Source organism: Ursus arctos, unplaced genomic scaffold, assembly GCF_023065955.2.
Source record: "Ursus arctos isolate Adak ecotype North America unplaced genomic scaffold, UrsArc2.0 scaffold_2, whole genome shotgun sequence".
In the NCBI taxonomy this organism is placed as follows: Eukaryota; Metazoa; Chordata; class Mammalia; order Carnivora; family Ursidae; genus Ursus; species Ursus arctos.
Window position 1 is genome coordinate 6,996,684 of NW_026622874.1, and position 18,710 is coordinate 7,015,393.

The 18,710-nt window shown below is 47.7% G+C and overlaps 1 protein-coding gene across 1 annotated transcript; it reads right to left on the bottom strand.

Moving 5' to 3' along the window:
- Positions 1–541: 541 nt before the first annotated feature.
- On the bottom strand, positions 542–11,333 carry SRP9 (signal recognition particle 9). The gene is made up of 3 exons (XM_026509500.4): positions 11,110–11,333; positions 6,183–6,251; positions 542–2,613 (listed from the first exon to the last, which is right to left on the bottom strand). The coding sequence occupies exons 1-3, from the start codon at positions 11,179–11,181 to the stop codon at positions 2,494–2,496; spliced, it is 261 nt and encodes an 86-aa protein (XP_026365285.1). The 5' UTR covers positions 11,182–11,333; the 3' UTR covers positions 542–2,493.
- Positions 11,334–18,710: the final 7,377 nt, after the last annotated feature.

An 18,710-nucleotide genomic window follows, 5' to 3' on the forward strand; every position in this document is an offset into this window, starting at 1 on the left:
CATATATAGCCTAACAGCAATGTTTAATGAACTCTGTACTCCAAGGAGAGTGGGTCCTTGTAAGAGAACAAAATGAAATTATTTTAGCTGCTAACTATACCTAGAATCTCAATTACCACAGTGACTTCACGTGGATGACCTCAGAGTCAGCAGTTTGATCAAACACATCACAAACATGTTTGTTAAAAGTTAACCCAGGGAAGTGTGATTATGGTGTCTAGAAATACTTCATGATTAAAAAATACTGGGAGGGGCGCCTGGGTGGCTCAGTCGTTAAGCGTCTGCCTTCGGCTCAGGGCTCGAGCCCCACCATTGGGCTCCCTGCTCTGCTGGGAGCCTGCTTCTTCCTCTCCCACTCCCCCTGCTTGTGTTCCCTCTCTCGCTGGCTGTCTCTCTCTCTGTCAAGTAAATAAATACAATCTTTAAAATAAATAAATAAAATTGGGAGTACACAGCACTGCAATTTTAAGAATATATGATGATTTGGTGTTTTGTTATTTATATGGTCTTTAAGAAATTTGATACATTTACCAATTAATTATCTTAATAATTTTATTTTGTGCAGACACATACAGAAGTTTTAGATTTAAGGATTTCAGTTTCTTCCCACATAAGAACACTCTCTCTGGGGACAGTCTTGTTCTGCCCCCCCAAGGCCAAAAATGGCATTTAATAAAGACACAGCTCTCAGCAGAAAAGGCAGACGTTACCTCTAAATAATCCTTCAATTAAAGTTATGAAATAAACTTTAAGAGCCAGGTATACCTTTTTCCCTAAAAAATGCAACTACTACTGCCAGCAGCTACCATTTATTGAGCTTTATTATGTTCCGAGCACCGTACTAAGGGCTAACAATAGGTTCTACCCTTTGATCCTCCTCAAGTCCCAGGAATACTGCTGTCAGCCCAACTTCCAGAGAAGGAAACGGGGGCTCAGAGAAGTAACCTAAGACCACAGAGTGAGGAAGTAGTGGAGACCAAGTCCCCAGGCCAACTGCCTTGCAACCTCTGCTCTCCACTCTGTGCTATAAGTTACAAGGACCCAAGGAACTCAAATCCCAGTCCCTCCCTTCCAGGATATTTTTATAAAGCAGTGTTAAAAAGCAGAAGGTGTAAATGAGAAAGAAAAAGGCCAAAAAAATCCTCCAGTGATCCCACTGATCAGGGGAGAGGGGACCCCAAACCCTAAACACCCTTTACTATTTGATGTTACTTTTCTTAGTCAAGAAAACAACCTTGCCACCAACATAAATCTTCAGAGAAGGTCCTGTGATAAAACGTACTGGCGACAAACAAAATTTACTACGGTCTCATCAGGCTCATTTTAGACTAAATGAATACAGTATATCCCAGTCAAGAAATCAGTAATTCTTGAGATGTTAAAAACTTCAAGAGAAACAATACATATTCACATAATATTTTACTTACTTCTCTGAAACATGCAAAAATTCATATGGCTAATGGAATTTTCCATGTTAAAATGCTGCTCAACACGGCAAATTCCTAACAAAAAAATATTTTAATGTAGGAAGCAACAAGTGAACATTACATTTAGGTGATAAAATTCAGGTTATAATAATATGATAAATATAAAATAATATTCCTTCTGGCCTAATGGAAAACATAACAGTTGTGACAGTCACGCTTAACACCTTGGTTAAATACAGAGAGGAACGGGCAGGGGTGGCACAGACATATGCAAAGATTTAACAGTTTGAATAATCTCGAGCCCTTGTGAGAAAACATAGATGGGAAATCGGTGGCAAACACTTGTGTAATATGGTGGTTTCAGTCCGCCAGCAATCATTCTGTTCGTGCACTTCAAGTAACTGCAGTCGTTTCTGAGCACTGACAACTAGATTCCAGCAAGTCTCTGCTCAACAAGCTAATGATACTACAAACCCCTTACATTCAAAACTACAGCTTGAATTTGGAAAGTTTTAGGTAAAGTAAAGCGTACCTGCTTCCACGATGCCGTGCCGACAACTGAGACTACACTACTGTATTATACGCAGTCAGGCACCTGCTGCTCACAGGTAATTCCAGTTACCGTATTTTACGTTTGCTGGTCAACAGCACAAATTTTATGCTCCGAAAGAAATACACCAATCCAGTGAAATGCTTACATTTAATTTTCTTTTAAAGACAGAGTAACTAAATTTAAGGAAGAACTGCCTTTTACTGGTATCTCATTTTCAAATTACTGATAGGAACTTACCGTAGAATAATTATGTATTTTACCCCGTATCAACCCGCAAAAGGTTTCCCAACATATGCATTTGTTCAATTTCCAAAAATAAATAAAGGTTTTTCTACCTGAAAGCATTTACATTCCTAGCTCTCTAAAGTAAACATTAAAAAACAAAGTACAAAAAATGATCTCCCCACTTCTGAAGAGCCCACTTAATTACATAAAGTAGTTCCTTTCCCAACACTTTTTCAGATTTAAGAGATTTACTTCCTAAGAACATGACAGATCTTCACTTCAAACCATTCAGTCCGTTTCCATGGCAACACTGCGGGATTCCTTGGCTACCATAAGTCGCATTAGTTGACTGTGGAATTTCTCAATCTTCTTCACGTCTTGGGCTTGGTCTGTTCTATACACCAAACACTGTCAGAAATTTTAAAAGTACACATTAACTACGTAAAACTAGGCTATCAACAACATAGCAAATACAGGACTGGGTACAAATACAAGTCTTTCCTACCCCGTTTTGCTCTATTCCCTCTGGAGGTCATACTAAGGCTCTTACGCTCAAGTTTCTAAGCCCCCAGTAATTACATTCCTTTAGTATCTTGTAGTATTTCCAACTTCACTGCTGTAAGCAAAAAACTAAATGAACTCTAACAGAACACCCTCAAAATTAACCAATTAACTAATATGCTAATTCCTGCTGTGGGGTCTAATGAGAACTCCAGGCTTGGAATCAGATTATTTTCTCCCTGGGATCTGGTCATGACTAATTGAGTTATATTGGGAAAAGCACAGCAATATTAGGATTGCTTCCCCCACCTGTGAAATTGGGAGTTGGGGAGGGGTCAGTAATGATAATTTAAAGAAAAAAATCCACCATCCCTTGCTCACACCTGGTCACAGTCTAAATTAAAGCAGATAAACCTGTCTAACCTTGATTTTCTGAAGGTATTCACAATTTTTAATTCAAACCAAATTCTTCCATGCTGTAAGTTAAATTCATTAGATAGATACTTAAGATCCGCTTACGGTTTCTCAAAAACCATTTGTTCTAGGGTCTTCAAAAAATATCAAATTTAAGCTGGCAGTTCTTTCCCTCATTTTGTAATAAAAGGTCCATTTTTCTTTAGCCCATTTTAAGGGTTCACATGAGTCTTAAAGGGAACGAATGATCCTGCAATAATAGTCATCAATTTAAGTAATCTGTAGTTCAATCTTATCACCCCCAACTGGTCATTTTGCCTTTAAAAACCACTCGCTTAAATTACCCACATACTGTAGAAATTTGTGTAATAATCCTGTAAAGCGGCCATAATAATCTCCAACATGTCAACTTCAGTACACGTGCTGTGGGAGAATCTATCTACCTTGTCACTACAGTTTGACAGAAAAGATTTCAGATTCATAGAAAATATGATAACTCAGTCCAGGATCAAAAAAAAAAAAATGATGCATAAATGGGACTACAAAAAGTCAGAGACACATGGTGAAATAAAAATGTAGCTTAAGACTGAGTTTTTGAAGGAATTAGTAACTATTAAAATGAATTAGCAAGGGCAGTATACACACTTTAAAAGAGTCATTAGAAAACAGATTTTGTCAGAGCGTTGATTCATATATTTACTATTCAGGAGGATGGGTCTGACTGTGTCCTTGGCCCTTTCCAAGTAAGGACTAATTTGCAGCAGTTTTAAGGAAGGACACAGAAGGCGTTCTTCTATTCCGCTCTCATCACAGGCGTCACCAGTGCGACATTACAGTTCCGGCCAACGTGTGCATGTCCCATCACTACCAGGAGGCAAACAGTCATCATTTTGAGGTAAATCAGTTCTTTGATTTTTTGATTAAAATCAGTTCCGCATTCTTTCCTATCTTACAAACAGGCCAAGCCGAGTTGTCCTCCGCAGATACACCTCTCCGCTCTGTGCCCGTCACAGCGGAAACGATTCTCAGTGTGAACGCCCCAGACTCAAGCACACGTGTGCGGGTACTAAGAAACAAGCACTGATGCCATACTACTAGGTACTTTCACGTGGGTAGTTTACGTCCCACACCCCGATCAGGGGAGCCGACCACCGCTATGGCACTTTGCGGATAAGGAAACAGAGGCCCAGAAAGCCAAACTTCTGGTCTGAACTTTTCCAAGGCTGGGACGCTGGTAAATGGCTGAACTCGGATTCAAACCTCTTGACTCTAAGTCTAGCACACTACACCATTTTTCACATTTTCAGTGACTTCAAACTTAGCTGGTTCCTGGAAGACATCGTAATCATTCAAAGTCTGAATTCATGCAACCTCACAATGGAACCTTGGACACAAATATATAAAAAGCTAATATATGCGCAAAGACAGAAAGTGATTTTTAGTCACTCCAAAATTTTTTTGAAGAATTAAAAACCTGTTTACTAAGTACCCTCCCGGTCAGGACATCACGCTAGTCACTGGAAATACAGGTAAGAACTTGACTGCTGTTGTGTGGAAGTTCGGAATCTACTACAAAGACAGTTATGCCAGAACAATTGTGATACGGCACAAGAAGAGCCGAAAAGCAAAGCAAGAGATGAAGCAATCCTTTTAGCTGGGTTTTGAAAGATAAGCACCTGTCTCACCACACTGGGCGGTGGTGGGACTCAAGGCCGCAAAGATGGAAGGAGGACATTCAGAGGCACAGAGGCCTAAGACAGCCCGCCACGTCTCGGGAGGCCCTCAGCAACACAGAAAAGACAGAGGGTGGGAGGCACGTGAGGCTGCAGTTACACCAGGAGTGACGAGGAGCCACTAAGGTTTTTAAGCAGGGTCATTAACGACCAAACCGGCATTTTTAGAAATCTCTCCAGACAATCAAAGGATGAACTGGAAGCAGGGACACCTTCGGGAGACGAGCCCAGCAGTCCAGCCAAGTGAGGACGACACCCTAAACTTAGGGGAGGCACAGTGAACACAGAGCACTCGTGACAGGAATGAGACCAGGGTGCCTGAGCCAGTAATTCCCAAATGCCCAGGGGAGCACGTGAAGCTATCAGAGGGTCACATACAAGCTCTTCAAGTGAAGGGCCAGCCGATGTGAGGACGGGCAAGGAAGGACCCTGAGGCGCTAGGGAACAGGAGGCAGCAGCCTGAGAAGAGACGAGGAGTCCCATTCTAGACAGGCTAATTTTTAGGAGCACCGAGGTAAGGATGCTTAACAGACAGCTAGTCAGGAAGTCAGAAGAAAAATGTGAGCTAAGTATACAAATGTGGAGACAGATCTAGATTCCAGCAGTCCGGGGCACCGCAGCTGCGGCTGAATGGACTGGTCCAGAAGCAGTATGAAGGTTGACCCAGGACAGAATCCTGGAGACACCAGTATTTATTAGCAAAGAGCAATAAGACAGAAACACAGAAAAAGAAAAAGAAGATAAAATGGAGCCACAGATGCCAAAATAGTTTCCACCAGCGTGGTTTTGTGTATCAGAAGCAGCCAGGGGGTCCAGTAAGACGTGAACGGATGAGCCCATCAGGTCTGGAAGCGAGGGGCTGCTGCCGGGCTCCCCACAAGAGTAGTTCAGTGGATGACTGCTGCATGTGGAGATCAGGTGGCAGAGGGTCCTGGAAGGAATGCGGGGTGTGGAAGTGACAAGACTGAGCAGGGAGGGAAGGAGGGAGAGCGCTATAAAGCCTATAACTTGTGTTCAAACACCATCATTTCCTTCCCGCACGCTCATAAGGAGACCTCTATTCCCTCATATCCAGTTTAAGTCTCTATACTGCTTTTGCTTAAAGTCTGAAGAAAGTAATTATTAAACAACACTTGACATACGACATTGATGAAATAAGTTATTTCCCCAAGGGTCTGTAAAAGTAGCTTCCAGAATGAGGTTTTTGACTTTGGAATGAAATGCAAAATAAGCATCCTAATGGGCAATCTGCACTACGTAATTAATTTCAAACAAGTGATTAACTCAAACAAATCTGGACATACGCAACAAATAAAAATGTATACTTACAACTAAATCATCTGTTACTTTAATACACAAACTCCCATCAGAATGCCTATATTTGAGAACCACACGGGCCTGAAATAAAAATACACATTGAGAAACAGTGAAGTCAGAAGACATTTCTCATAAATAATTTAGTCTTCAGGTATGCTGAAGAGGATCCCTCTAGAAGAGCCAAAACATCTGAACACATCTTTACCGTAAACATCATTATTGAAAGAGGTAGAAAACAGTATTTTAATTCATTTCTATTGCTGTAATTAGTTTTTTAAAAAAGATTAAAAAGTTGGATGCTTATGTGCAGCCAGTTTGAAGAGATAGACTGAAAATTCCCAACATACCCACATTCAGGGAAAGTCCATGAGACCCTTAAGGTGGTTTGGCATTAAGAATATACAGATCTTGGGGTGCCTGGGTGGCTCAGTCGGTTAAGCATCCGACTCTTGATTTAGGCTCAGGTCATGATCTCAGGGTTGTGAGATCGAGCCCCACGTCAGGCTCTGTGCTGGGCGTGGAGCCTGCTTGGGATTCTCTCCCTCTCCCTCCACCTGCCCCCCAAGAATACACAGATCTTCCTCAACTTACGATGGAGTTATGCCCCCTATAAGCACAGTGTCAGTTGAAAATATCATAAATTGAAATTATCATGGATGCGTGGCCAGCTGAGTCGGCAGAGCATCTGACTCTTGATCTTGGGGTCATGAGTTCAAGCCCCTCACTGGCTGTAGAAGTTACTTTGTGGCCAGTGCCATGAGAGTTTTGTCCACGTATCACTAGCCTGAGAAAAGATCAAAATTCAAATTCATAGTATGATTTCTACTGAATTTATATTGCACTTGCAGTACCCAAAGTCAAAAAACGGAAGTCCAAGCATCATAAGTGGGGAACCTTCTATATACTGAAGGGGATCACCATATGCCTCCTCAAAACACGTCATTTTGGCATAAGGACTGTTTTGAGCAGAGACCAATTAGCTCTCTGTCCTTTCTGGCTAAACGCAGGACGTATATTAACCTTTGTAAAGGTGACATCAATTTCTAATACTGAAGGAGCTCCTTTCTCCCTTACTGGGAAAAGGAGGGCTCTTATCTGCACAATCCCTACTGATCACCTTTCCACAACTTACCTTCCTCCGCAGAAGCCCCAAACCCCCTTTCCTTAGCCCACCCTCTTTCCCACTTTATCAGCCTTGTTAAGAGGGTATACAGGCCCCCATTCTAACAGCCTCCTCAAGTCAAATGCTTTGTGAGCTCCATGTATACTGTACATCGCGTTTTCTCTCTTGTTAATCTGTCTTTCGTCACTTTAATTTGCAGGGCCCCAGCTATTAAACCTAAGAGGGTAAAGGAGAAAGTTCTTCCGGGGTGCCTGGGTGGCACAGCGGTTAAGCGTCTGCCTTCGGCTCAGGGCGTGATCCCGGCGTTCTGGGATCGAGCCCCACATCACGCTCCTCTGCTATGAGCCTGCTTCTTCCTCTCCCACTCCCCCTGCTTGTGTTCCCTCTCTCGCTGGCTGTCTCTATCTCTGTCAAATAAATAAATAAAATCTTTAAAAAAAAAAAAAGGAGAAAGTTCTTCCTTCCCTACGATACCAACCCGGCCACAGAGGGATGATAGGAAAAGCAGGGGGAGAAACAGCAGACAAGGCTATGCAAGTCCAAATCCGTGTGGCAGGAAGGACGGCAGTGACGGTTCGTGCAGTCCCCTCCCTGTGGCTCTCCGAGGTAGATTCAGACTCAAGCATTCAGAGAAACCATGTCTTTATCATGATGGCACCACACAGTGCCAGAAAAGAAGAATTCTGTCACGAAAATAAGTCTCCATCGATAACTCTTCCAAAATAATTCCTGCATTGAGCGCCATGCTACACAATACCTTTGTTGTTTGGCATTCTACAGTTAGGGACCCGAGAAAATGATTTATCTAGAAGAAAACATCTCCCAATAGAGTTCACAACTTCTGGGAACATCAATTTTATTTTCCTAAATGATGGATTCAAAACAGTCCACGGCAGTCCATTTTTGGCTGACCAACATAAATAGCTATCCGTTTTAAAAAGTGCCAGGTATCTACAAGCCAAAACAGGAACATAATTTTAAAATGGTCACAATGTAGAACGAGAAGCCTCAAGACAATTCTGGAAACTAAAGAAAAAGGGCTATGAAGAGCTGTAACCTACAGCTTCTCCCATTATGTCTCTGCTCTCCTGGGACTGGGGGGTGGGGGGTGGGGCACAACACTCTGAGATTTGTTTTGGTGAAGGAGAAAAGGGAACTCACCAAGCACTTATATAAATTACAACTAGATTATCTTTAGATGCCCAATTCTATATATTGGGTTATTTAATTCAATTCTACATGTTTTAAAAAAATTCAGTTCTCCAGAAACAAAATGAAACTTTAAAATGTGCTAAGCATGGGGGTGCCTGGGTGGCTCAGCCGGTTAAGCATCTGCCTTAGGCTCAGGTCATGATCTTAGGGTTTTGAGATGGAGCCCGCCCAGGACAGCTGCTCCCCTGCTCAGCGGGGAGTCTGCTTCTCCCTCTGCTTCCCTCCACTTGTGCTCTCACTTACTCCCTTTCTCAAACAAATAAAATCTTTAAAAAAAATGTACTAAGCATGACAACTATAAAAGTCTTAACTCTCAGTTGAAAAAAAAAAACGGCTGGCTTCATGAGGAGACGTGCGAATTAAAAGCTCTATGGTACTGTAAGAGGGTCTATTTTGTAACTGAAGGGGCATCTAAGTTACCAGGTCAGAGGCCACAAAGGGAGAAAAAGCAATCGAGATTCTTGCTCTCTTAGGAACTTTGAATTCAACCAACCAAAATAACCAAACACAAGACACACGAATTAAGTCCTTTTATAAAGGAATACACTAGAAGAGAAAACAAGTAATTTAAACTGGGGGAAAGGGAAGTGTAAAAAGGATTCCTAAAGGTAGCTTTGCTCACATATGCTTTTCTCTTTTAGGGAAGAGGGTAGGAGAGAAGCTGAAGGAGCAGTGTATATGAAGATCTAAGTTCTGTAACTTCATCAGACTAGAGCTTAGGATGTGGATATGGTGGGACGATAAAGCCAGAAAGACTGGAGAGGGTCAGACTATGGACTGGGAGTCTGGACTTGACCCAGCAATCAATGAAAAACCAGTATTTAAGTATTAAGTAGGAAACTGAGAAAATCCCGTTTTTGTCTTAGAGTTGTGGCATGAGTGAAGGAGGGACTAAAAACGCAGACAGGCTGACTGACAGGTTATCACGTGGTCCAGCAGGAACCCCATCTTCAGTGAGAGCAATGCAAGAGCAAACGGTAAAAGGTGCCAGGCGTACTCGACAGGCTCGGGAGGGTGGGAGAGAAGACAGAGAATTCTGTAGAACAGCTTCCGAGGAGTCTTGACAAAACTTCTCTTCTTCTTTAGTTCTGGCAGAGACAGCACAGACTTTGGGTTTAGAGAACGGGGTTCAAATTTTAGCTCCATCTCTCAGAGACCAGGCAATCCATTTAATGTATCAAGGACTGTTTATTCACTTACCTCAAGGGGTTGTCTTGCTTGTTCACATGAATTATACATGTAAGGATATGTAGTTTAAAATGCCTGTCGCAAAGAAGGCACTCCACAGAACTGTTAGTCAAGAGCCCCTCACCTATCAAAACATCAGTCGAAAACCAGTAGAAGTTTTCAGGCCCTGGACTTTTCTGTGGGGTGAAGAGAGGAATGGCTCTCTCTCCATCCTGCATATTCTAGACCGGCTCTGTTCACAGCAATACGTTGTAATTACCATCTTGTATTTATTTCCCTATTATTATTATTATTTTTTTAAGATTTTATTTATTTGACAGCAAGAGACAGAGAGGGAACACAGCAGGGGGGAGTTGGAGAGGAAGAAGCAGGTCCTCGCAGGGAGCCAGATGCGGGGCTCCAACCCAGGACGCTGGGATCGTGACCTGAGCCGAAGGCAGACGCTTAACAACTGAGCCACACAGGCACCCTCATTTCCCTATTAAATTAATTAAAATATGATTACTCTTGATGTGAATTTCTATACTCTTTACTATGTTTTCAGATATTTTGTGTACCGTGTGGGTGATTCTGGACAAAAATCCCGTATCGTTCGTACAGTACATTGCTGGAGAAACCAATGTCCCTACAAACACGGGAGGTCAACCAAATGGAGGAGCTAGAAATCGTGTCATAAACAAAACGCTCGATTTCAAAAATACCTAACTCAGGTCTTCATCTATTATTATATCATTTTATTGTAAGGAAGGGACAAACACTGTTTCACAGCTCCTTGTTACTTATCTACGTCTAAAAACCTACGGAGACTTTTAATTAGCAAAGAGATTTAAACAGTCTTTGGATAGGACAACAAAATTAGTAAAAACTCGAGAGGAAGAAAAATCAAGACCTGAATGATGCTTCCATTCCCGTCATTCGGACTTCTTTGCTCTTCAATAAGGAGCTAACCCCTGGCATCTACTTATCATAATTTTTGTGGGGGCCATGAATGACCCCCTAAACGGTCTACCAACATTTGCGTTTAAGAGCATTTCCTGAGGAAAGGGTGCAAGCATTCTCATATACGCCGCAGAAGGACGGGAAAAGGGCAGCGAGACCACTCAGGGTCAGGAGGCCGCAGCCGCAGGGGGAGGAGCCCTGCCCTTAGTGACACGTAAACCAACCGCGGCAACCGGGAAGTTCTGGGCTGGGGGCGGGGAAGGCAGGGCAGGGCCGCTTGGGGCCCTGCGATGACCCGGTTTCCGGGCCTCGTCCGGCCGCTCCTCGGGAGGCAACGGGAACCAGGACACCCGGCGGGGTACGTCTCCGCTCACGCCCAGCACCTCCTGCCGGGGCTGGAGAAGCTCCGGAGGCCGCGCGGACCGCAGGGAAGACATCCTGACCCGGGGCAGAGGCAGCGGCCCCGCGGGGATTTACCTTCATAGGGTCGGCGAGGTAGAGTTTCTCGGCCGCGCGACTGAACTCCTCCCAGGTCTGGTACTGCGGCATCGTGGGTCCGCAGCGGAGCGCGAGGGGGCGAGGCCGGGGACCGCAGGCGGCGCAACCCGGCCCACCTACCACCTACCTCTGGTGGCCAGAGACCGGTGCAGGGGCCCAGCGGCCCGAAGATGGCGGCGCCTCCTCGCACCAACGCCTCGTCCCATTGGACGGCCCGGCCCGCCCTCGCCCAATGGGGAGGAGGGATGCTGCCAGGAGGGGCAGAGCCCCGAGCGAGCGGCTCTGGGAGCTCGCCAGGAGAAGTCGAGAGCAGGGAGACAGGTGCGAGGTTGCCACAGCGCCCCCTGCAGGACTGGAGGAGCGGGGCGGCAGTGTCGGCCCGCTGTCCTTCCAGCGGGACTGCGTGGTCGAGGCCCGGGTCTTGTGACCACGACGCAGCGGCTGGGTGGGAAGCGCTGTAGACACAAGCCTGGGGGCAGCAGGGTGCAGCTGACACGCCCGCAGCCTAGCAAAGGAGGGAGGGACAGAAACGCAGGAGCGCAACCGAAAATTTGTGCAATGGGCATTTATGTCGGTTCGCTGGACCCTAAAGGAAGCACGGTCGCCTGCGGGTCGGGGACGCGGCGGCTGTTCCGCGGGAGGGCCTGGACGGCTAGGCCCCTTCCAGATCTCAGCGGTAGGCAATGTGCGCGTTTTTAGGGGATGGGGAAGAGGTCCTATCATTACCTGTGCCGGGGTAAGAAATTGGAACTTGGCTCTCCAGGTAGTGGGGTGACATGGAAGGGAGTCTGTCTTTAATCAAGTTTATTCAGGTATATTTTACGTACAATAAAACACACCGGTTTTAAACGTACAATCTGATGGATTTTGACAAGCGTGTGTGTATACCCATTGGTCACATACCAATATGCCCAATACCAATCAGGATCCGAAGCATTTCTTCATCTCCAAAAAGGTCCCTTATGCTACTTTATGTTTAATCCCCCCATGCCCACCCCGCCCCCAGATGATCACCCATCTGCTTTCTGTGACTCTAGATGAGTTTTTCCTGTCCACTGCATGTTATGGGGCTCCAGCTGCACACCGGGACAGGGAAATAGTGCAAACCCGAAGACAGGGAGGCCCCACTTAAGATGCTTGTGCAATAGTGCAGGCCTAGGAGCCAGGGATCTAAGTTAGGGCACTAGCCTAGGAGTGGAGAGGAGCGTACAGATTAGAGATGGACCTGGTGAGTCCCGTGGGGTACGCAGGAGAGAGTGGAGGGATGCGCAGGCCAGTGGAGGTTATGGTGCCAGGATAGGAGAAAGAAAACGGAACAGCCTTGGGGAAGGCTGGGGAAGGCCGTTTGGGTAGAGCCGTCTGTCTCCACAGAAAACTCCAGAAGTGGTGAGAAATAGGAGTCGTCAGCAGATAGGGCGTCGTGGAGCCTTCCTCTGGGGAGGACAGTGGGTGAGAAAAGGAGACTAACACAATATCCGGGAAACAGCCACATGAACAAAGGATGAGAGAGGGAGCAGAGCCCACAGAAGAAGCAGAGAAGTTATCAGAGAGATAAAAGGCCAGGAGGGTCTGCGATGGGAGGGGAGGAGAAGGTTAGTGATCTCAGGGGGCAGACGGGGACACAAGTACAAAGAACTGAAAGGAGTCGGTGAATTGTAGCCGTTGGTGACCTTGGCCAGAGGAGCCTCAGTCAGGTTGGGGTCTGATTGGGACTGATGTGAAAGAGCGGGAGGGGCATAAAAATGGAGGCAGCGGCTTTATACTCTTAATAGAGCTCAGCCATAAGCAGAAGAGATCAGAACATGGGCTGAAGACACTGGTGAAGGAAGAGGATTATTTTTCTTTCTTTTTATTTTTTGGCTCCATGCCCAGTGTAGAGCCCAATAAAGGGCTTGAACTCGTGAGCGTGAGATCACGACCTGAGCTGAGATCAAAAGTCAGACGCTTACCCAACTGAGCCACCCAGACGCCCGGAAAGAGAGGGTTGTTTTGTTTTAAGATTTTATTTTATTTGACAGAGAGAGAGAACACAAGCAGGGGTAGGGGCAGGGGCAGAGATAGAAGCTGGCTCCCCAAGGAGCAGGGAGCCCGATGTGGGGCTCGATCCCAGGACTCTGAGATCATGACGTGAGCCGAAGGCAGATGCTTAACCGACTGAGCCACCCAGGCGCCCCAAGAGTGTTATCTTTTAAGAGGGAAAGACTTTGTGCCTGTTTGTAACTTTCAGAGAAGGAACCATAAGAGCTGGAGGGATTAAAAATGCAAGGAAGGAGGAAAGCAAGATCTCAGGGAGAACGTGGAGGGGACGGCAAAAGGCACAGGAGGGGCGCCTGGGTGGCACAGGGGTTAAGCGTCTGCCTTCGGCTCAGGGCGTGATCCCAGAGTTCTGGGATCGAGCCCCACATCAGGCTCCTCCGCTATGAGCCTGCTTCTTCCTCTCCCACTCCCCCTGCTTGTGTTCCCTCTCTCGCTGGCTGTCTCTATCTCTGTCGAATAAATAAGTAAAATCTTAAAAAAAAAAAAAAAAAAAAGGCACAGGAGCGTGAACAGGAGGAGGCTTCAGGCTGCCCAGGATTTGGAAAAGCTGGAGTGAGAAATGAGCAAGGAAGCAGACCAGAAACTTAAAGACAGCTTGTCAGCAGAGCCGAAGGCCCAGTTGAAGTTGGAGGTCCTACTCCCAGAAGAGCCGTAATCTGCACATTTTGGGGTCTGTTTCCAGCACCTTCCAGAGGCCTGGGTCTTGTAGTGGAACAGACAGGTAGTAGGGATTTGTAGGGTACATGCAGCAGAAGGACAAGGGGACAGAAACGTTGAAGGCACTGGCAAGAGCGTGGTTGAAGGGATAAATCACGGGACCCAGGCTAGATAGGTGGGTATTTAATTGGGTTAAGAGAGGTTAAGGGAGCCGGTGTCGAGGACGTCTGAAGCTTATATACTAGGGAGGAGGATCTGAAGTTATGGTTGGGGATTTCAGAGGAGCTATAGTTCCTGGTGAAGCTGACCGGTCCACTCTTTATTAACGTCACTTACGAGTAAGGCAGAGGACGGGACGAAGAATAAGACCAAGAGCCAGGGGCCCAGTTAGTGAGAATGGGGTGTAGGAGCCATGGAGAACAGCAGTGAGGGGCCGAGAGGGAAGAGTCGGGATGAATGACCCTCTGGAAGGAGTGATTTTTGCCCAAAGGCGAGGACAGTAGCACTTGAGACGGTGCCACATTTGCCTTCTGTCACAATGAGGAACATTCCAGATGTTCGGTGCCTACCCAGGGCAAGTGCAAGGCCAACCTCATCCCTGCCTCCAAGAGACCACAGCTTCGAGAGCAGGGATTGCCGTGGTGAGGGGGGTCCCTGCACCCCTGAGCTCAGCCCAGCTGCAGCCCCCGAAGACAGAGAAACCAGGGTGCACGCGTGCACACACACACACACACACACACACACTCATTTGGACATTAAAACAACCCTGGAAGAGTGGTCCTCAAGCCCTTATCACAATTCTGAAAATTGGAAAAGCTCACAAAAACAAAAATATCTTAGTAACTCTGTTGGTAGAAAACTTGACCTGACCTCTTGGGAGGTGGTTTGGAGTCTTTATTTGTCCCACTCGGTGTGTTTGAGGACAGGGTGGAGCCGAGTCTCTGCGGGTGGCTTTACGTGGCATATGGCAGGTGCGCCGCCTTCCCTCTGTGTGGGGAAGCTGTGAATTCCCAAACACACGTAGCCGCAAGGGTTTTGGACAAGGGATTATGGATCTGCACAACTCTCCTTTCTAGGTGATGAAGACACCAAGTTTGAGGGGAGCCCGGCCGGCTTAGTCGGGAGAGCTTGTGACTCTCCATTGGGGGTTGGGGGGCTGGGTGTAGAGAAGACTTAAAAAATAAAATCTTAAAAAAAAAAAAAGAACAGAAAGGAAAGACAGAAAGAAAAGAAAGAAGCCAAGTCCGAGATCAAATTATACCCTACGGATTGGCAAAGGACTTCGCCTTCAATGGCCAGCAAGTGGCAAGCCAGCAGGTGTGTTAATTACTACCGGAAGTGGTATGATTAATTTTGGCTTTCAGAAATTGCAACTGGGGGCAATAGGGGAGCTGGGTTGGTGGAGCCAAGCCTGGGCGCAAGGTTGAAACCAAAGTCTTTATCCTTTGGCCTGCCTCGATTGCTGTCCTGTCCTCGGGGTCTCCCCCCCCTTCCCCCATCGATCCCATTGGCAACAGAGCTCTGGCCACCCTTCAGCCTGAGCTGGTTCCCACTGATCTTCATGTCACCCTTCCCTCGGATGACTCTCAATCCTTTCTTGACTAGATTACTCAGCTGCACTTGAAGCCACTGGGCACCCTGTCATCCTGAAAACTTCCCAGGCCCCTGGCTTGTCTGACCTCATTGTCCCTTGCCCTCTTCTCCCCATGTGGCTTTATTGCTCTGGCTCAGTGCTGGCCCCCAGGGCCCCCAGCAGCAGTCAGGAGGTACCAGACTTCGAGCTCACACCCCCTGTAGTTCGTCCCAGGGCCATGCTGTGCCACTCCCGGATATCGGCTCAGGGCCACCTTCCTCCCTGAGCCTGATTCCTGTATCCAAATGCCTGCCACTCCAGTTCCATCTGGGAAGATGAATGTAACTTCTCGGCAAACCGAAGCAATGAATAAGCGACACGTGTGATGCCTTCTTTTTCACTTACAATAATACCATCGCTATTGGCAAATTAAGCCACTCCCATCGTGTGTTTGACTGCCAGGAATTGAGTACCTGTACCTTACAGACCAGTTGTTGGACTGGACAAAGTACTTACAAGCTAATGGGGTCAGGGCAGAAATAGTAAGGCAAATTCACGAATCCCTGTAATCGAAGAGAGGAGGGTGTCGCGGGGAAGGAGAAAGCAGTCTGACCCACAGTGTGTGTGCTTTCCCTTCCCTGATCTTTCCCCAAAGGAGAAAGTTTTTACTGTTTTTAAAATAGAAATTCTCCTGCTTGAAGCCTTTTGTTCCTCTTGGTTTTCCTCGGGTGACTCCCAAGTGTGGTCAGCTCCGCAGAGGTTCTAGTTCACGAGCAGGTGGAAGTTCTTCCGGAGAATCTTCTATCGATCCTTGCAGTAACAGTCCGCGGTGCTGCCGGATTGCTTGCCAGTGACTCTGGGTCGCCTCGGTTTTCAGGCAGTATTCACGGGACTCAAAGCAGCTGCTGTTCCTTGCGTACCTTCCTGGGTGACGCAGAGTCAAAGGAAAGCAGTCAGGGCGAGAAACCGGTTAGGCCAGGAGCTGTGTCCAGAACGGGGAAGGAAGGAGCCCCAGGGTGGCTGGCTTTGGATGGCCTCCGTGTCCAGCAGGGGGCAGTGGTGTGCAGACAGTCACAGGGAGACGTCTCTGCAGGGAGTTCCCCTGTCCAGGGAGCCAGCCCGACTCCCAGCGTCGTGGGGGAAGCGGTGGGTGCCTTCCGTTACGTGTTTCTCAAATCAGCACTTCCTTTCCGGAGACAGCCTGGGCGGGCGCTTAAGTCCTCGCCAGGAACTCCCAACCCAATCGAATTCATTAAGGACGCACTGAGCACCTCTCCCCTGCGGCAGTGAACGCAGAGCTGAGTGCCAGAGGCTTGCACCCTCCCGAGAGCAGAGGGATGGGGTAAGGGGAGTTGAAAATCAGAGTTGAAGGCAACACGGAAGGGGCCTTTCTGGAGCACCAGCCACCACCATGACCGCGACCAGTAGGCGCACTCTAGTGTTCCCGCCCCTCCCAGGGGCGTGGGGACGGCACGGTCAGAGGTCCAGACGGAACAATAGAAGGTGTGACTGTATAAAATGCCAAAAGCTCATCTTCCGGACGTGTCCCTGGGAGTAGCCCAGGGCTGCCCCAGGGGCTCACGTTCAGCACTCCCTGAGCCTGTGGTCGGAAGCCCTGGGAGCTGCCCGGGGACAGTAGGATTACCTAGAGGCTGGGAGGAGCAAAGGTAGAAAAGTTGCTCTAAGAAACTGAGCTCCTTCCCAGGAGCCAGGCTAAAGGGGGGCTCAGACCACAGAAGGTGTGAGAACCAGGGTAAGGCACCCCCAGGTGCGTCTCAGACTCCTGGAGGCTGTCTCCGGCTGTCCCGGGTGCATCCCATTTCAAGAATGCTGACATTGCCTTCCATTGGGCAGGTAATAATCTCTTTGTTTTTAAGTAGGCTCCACGCCCAGCGTGGGGCTTGAACTCACTACCCTGAGATCAAGGGAAGAATGCTCTACCGACCGAGCCAGCCAGGTGCTCCTGGGCAGGTAATGATCTCTTTCAGGTGAAACCGATTTAAGCAGAATGAAAACATCTCACAAACAACAGGGGAGAAAAGCTCCCCTCCCCCACCCCTGGGGTGTTGAGAGGCAATGATTGAGCCTTGGGGGTGGGAAAGACCACCCTCAATGTTGCCTTCTCTGGGGGAAGCTGGGTCAGGCCAGGTCAGACCTGCCCAAGCCCTGTGCAGGCTGTTCTAGAGACCAGAGGCCAAAGGGCGGGGGTCCTCAAATCCCCAGGCTCCTGGCTTGTCAGTTGCATCTGAAATTGGTTGGAATGAAATGTAAACCCAAGTAGCCAAGAAGAAAAGTTCAGAACTTTACCCCTGTGTGCTCCCCTCCCTGGCCCGGGTCCCATCACGGCTTAGGTTCCCCTGCACTGCCCACAGGCCCCAGAGAATGGCCCCATTGTCCAGGAGACAAACCGAAATAGCAGCATCTTCTGTTCTCTGCCTTAGGGAGATTCACTTGAAACCCCGAAGTCCCAGATGTGGGGGACAATGGAGGTTGTTGTTGCAAATTAGTAAGCCTGGAACAGATGAGAGGCAGGTATTGGGAAAGCAGCCAGTGTGGTGGGCTGGGCTGCTGGGAGAGCCAGTGCATTAACCCAATTAGCAAGCACTGGCAGGAGTTCTGTTAATCACCAAAGAAGTGCGGTGGGTAAAGGGGACAACCAGCTGGTGGGGGGTGGGGGGCCCTGGGAGGCCAGGAGGGGAACCGGCGCTGGGAAGAAAGGACGGGAGTTATTTCTAGGCTGGTAAATGTTATTTTTATCATTTTTTAAATGTTCTGGGTTTTTTTTTCTAACCATGCCCTGGAGCACTTGCATGAACTGTGTTTGCATTAATTAATAAATCAGATGACATCTCCACTCGGCTGCGGGCTGTGCTTCTGTCCTCAGTCTTTCAGTCCGGTCAAGCCACACTCCTGAGCACCTACCTGGTATTCGCTTGGGTTTTGTGAGGTGGGGGTTGGGCCCAGTATGGAGACGGCAGCATCTGGGCCCAGGGCTCGCTGTAATGAGCAGGGTGTGCCATCAAGTCACACAGTTGGGCTGAGCCGGCGCAGCACGGGTTCACGGGGCAAGGGGTCAGGAAAAGCCACACAGGGGCGCTGGATTTGGAGGACAAAGGTCACATTATGATAGACGGAAGGGCCAGGCTTTTGGATGCAGAGGGTGTGAGCAAAGGCGCAGAGACAAACTTTCGGGGAGCAGGTGCAGCCCTCCCCCAGGGGGAGGTCAGGGTAGCTGGAGTTTGGTGAGCTCAGTAGCAGAGTCGCCCAGAATGGCCTCTTGGGAGAGAGTGTGCTGAAGGGGGCAGAGATCACC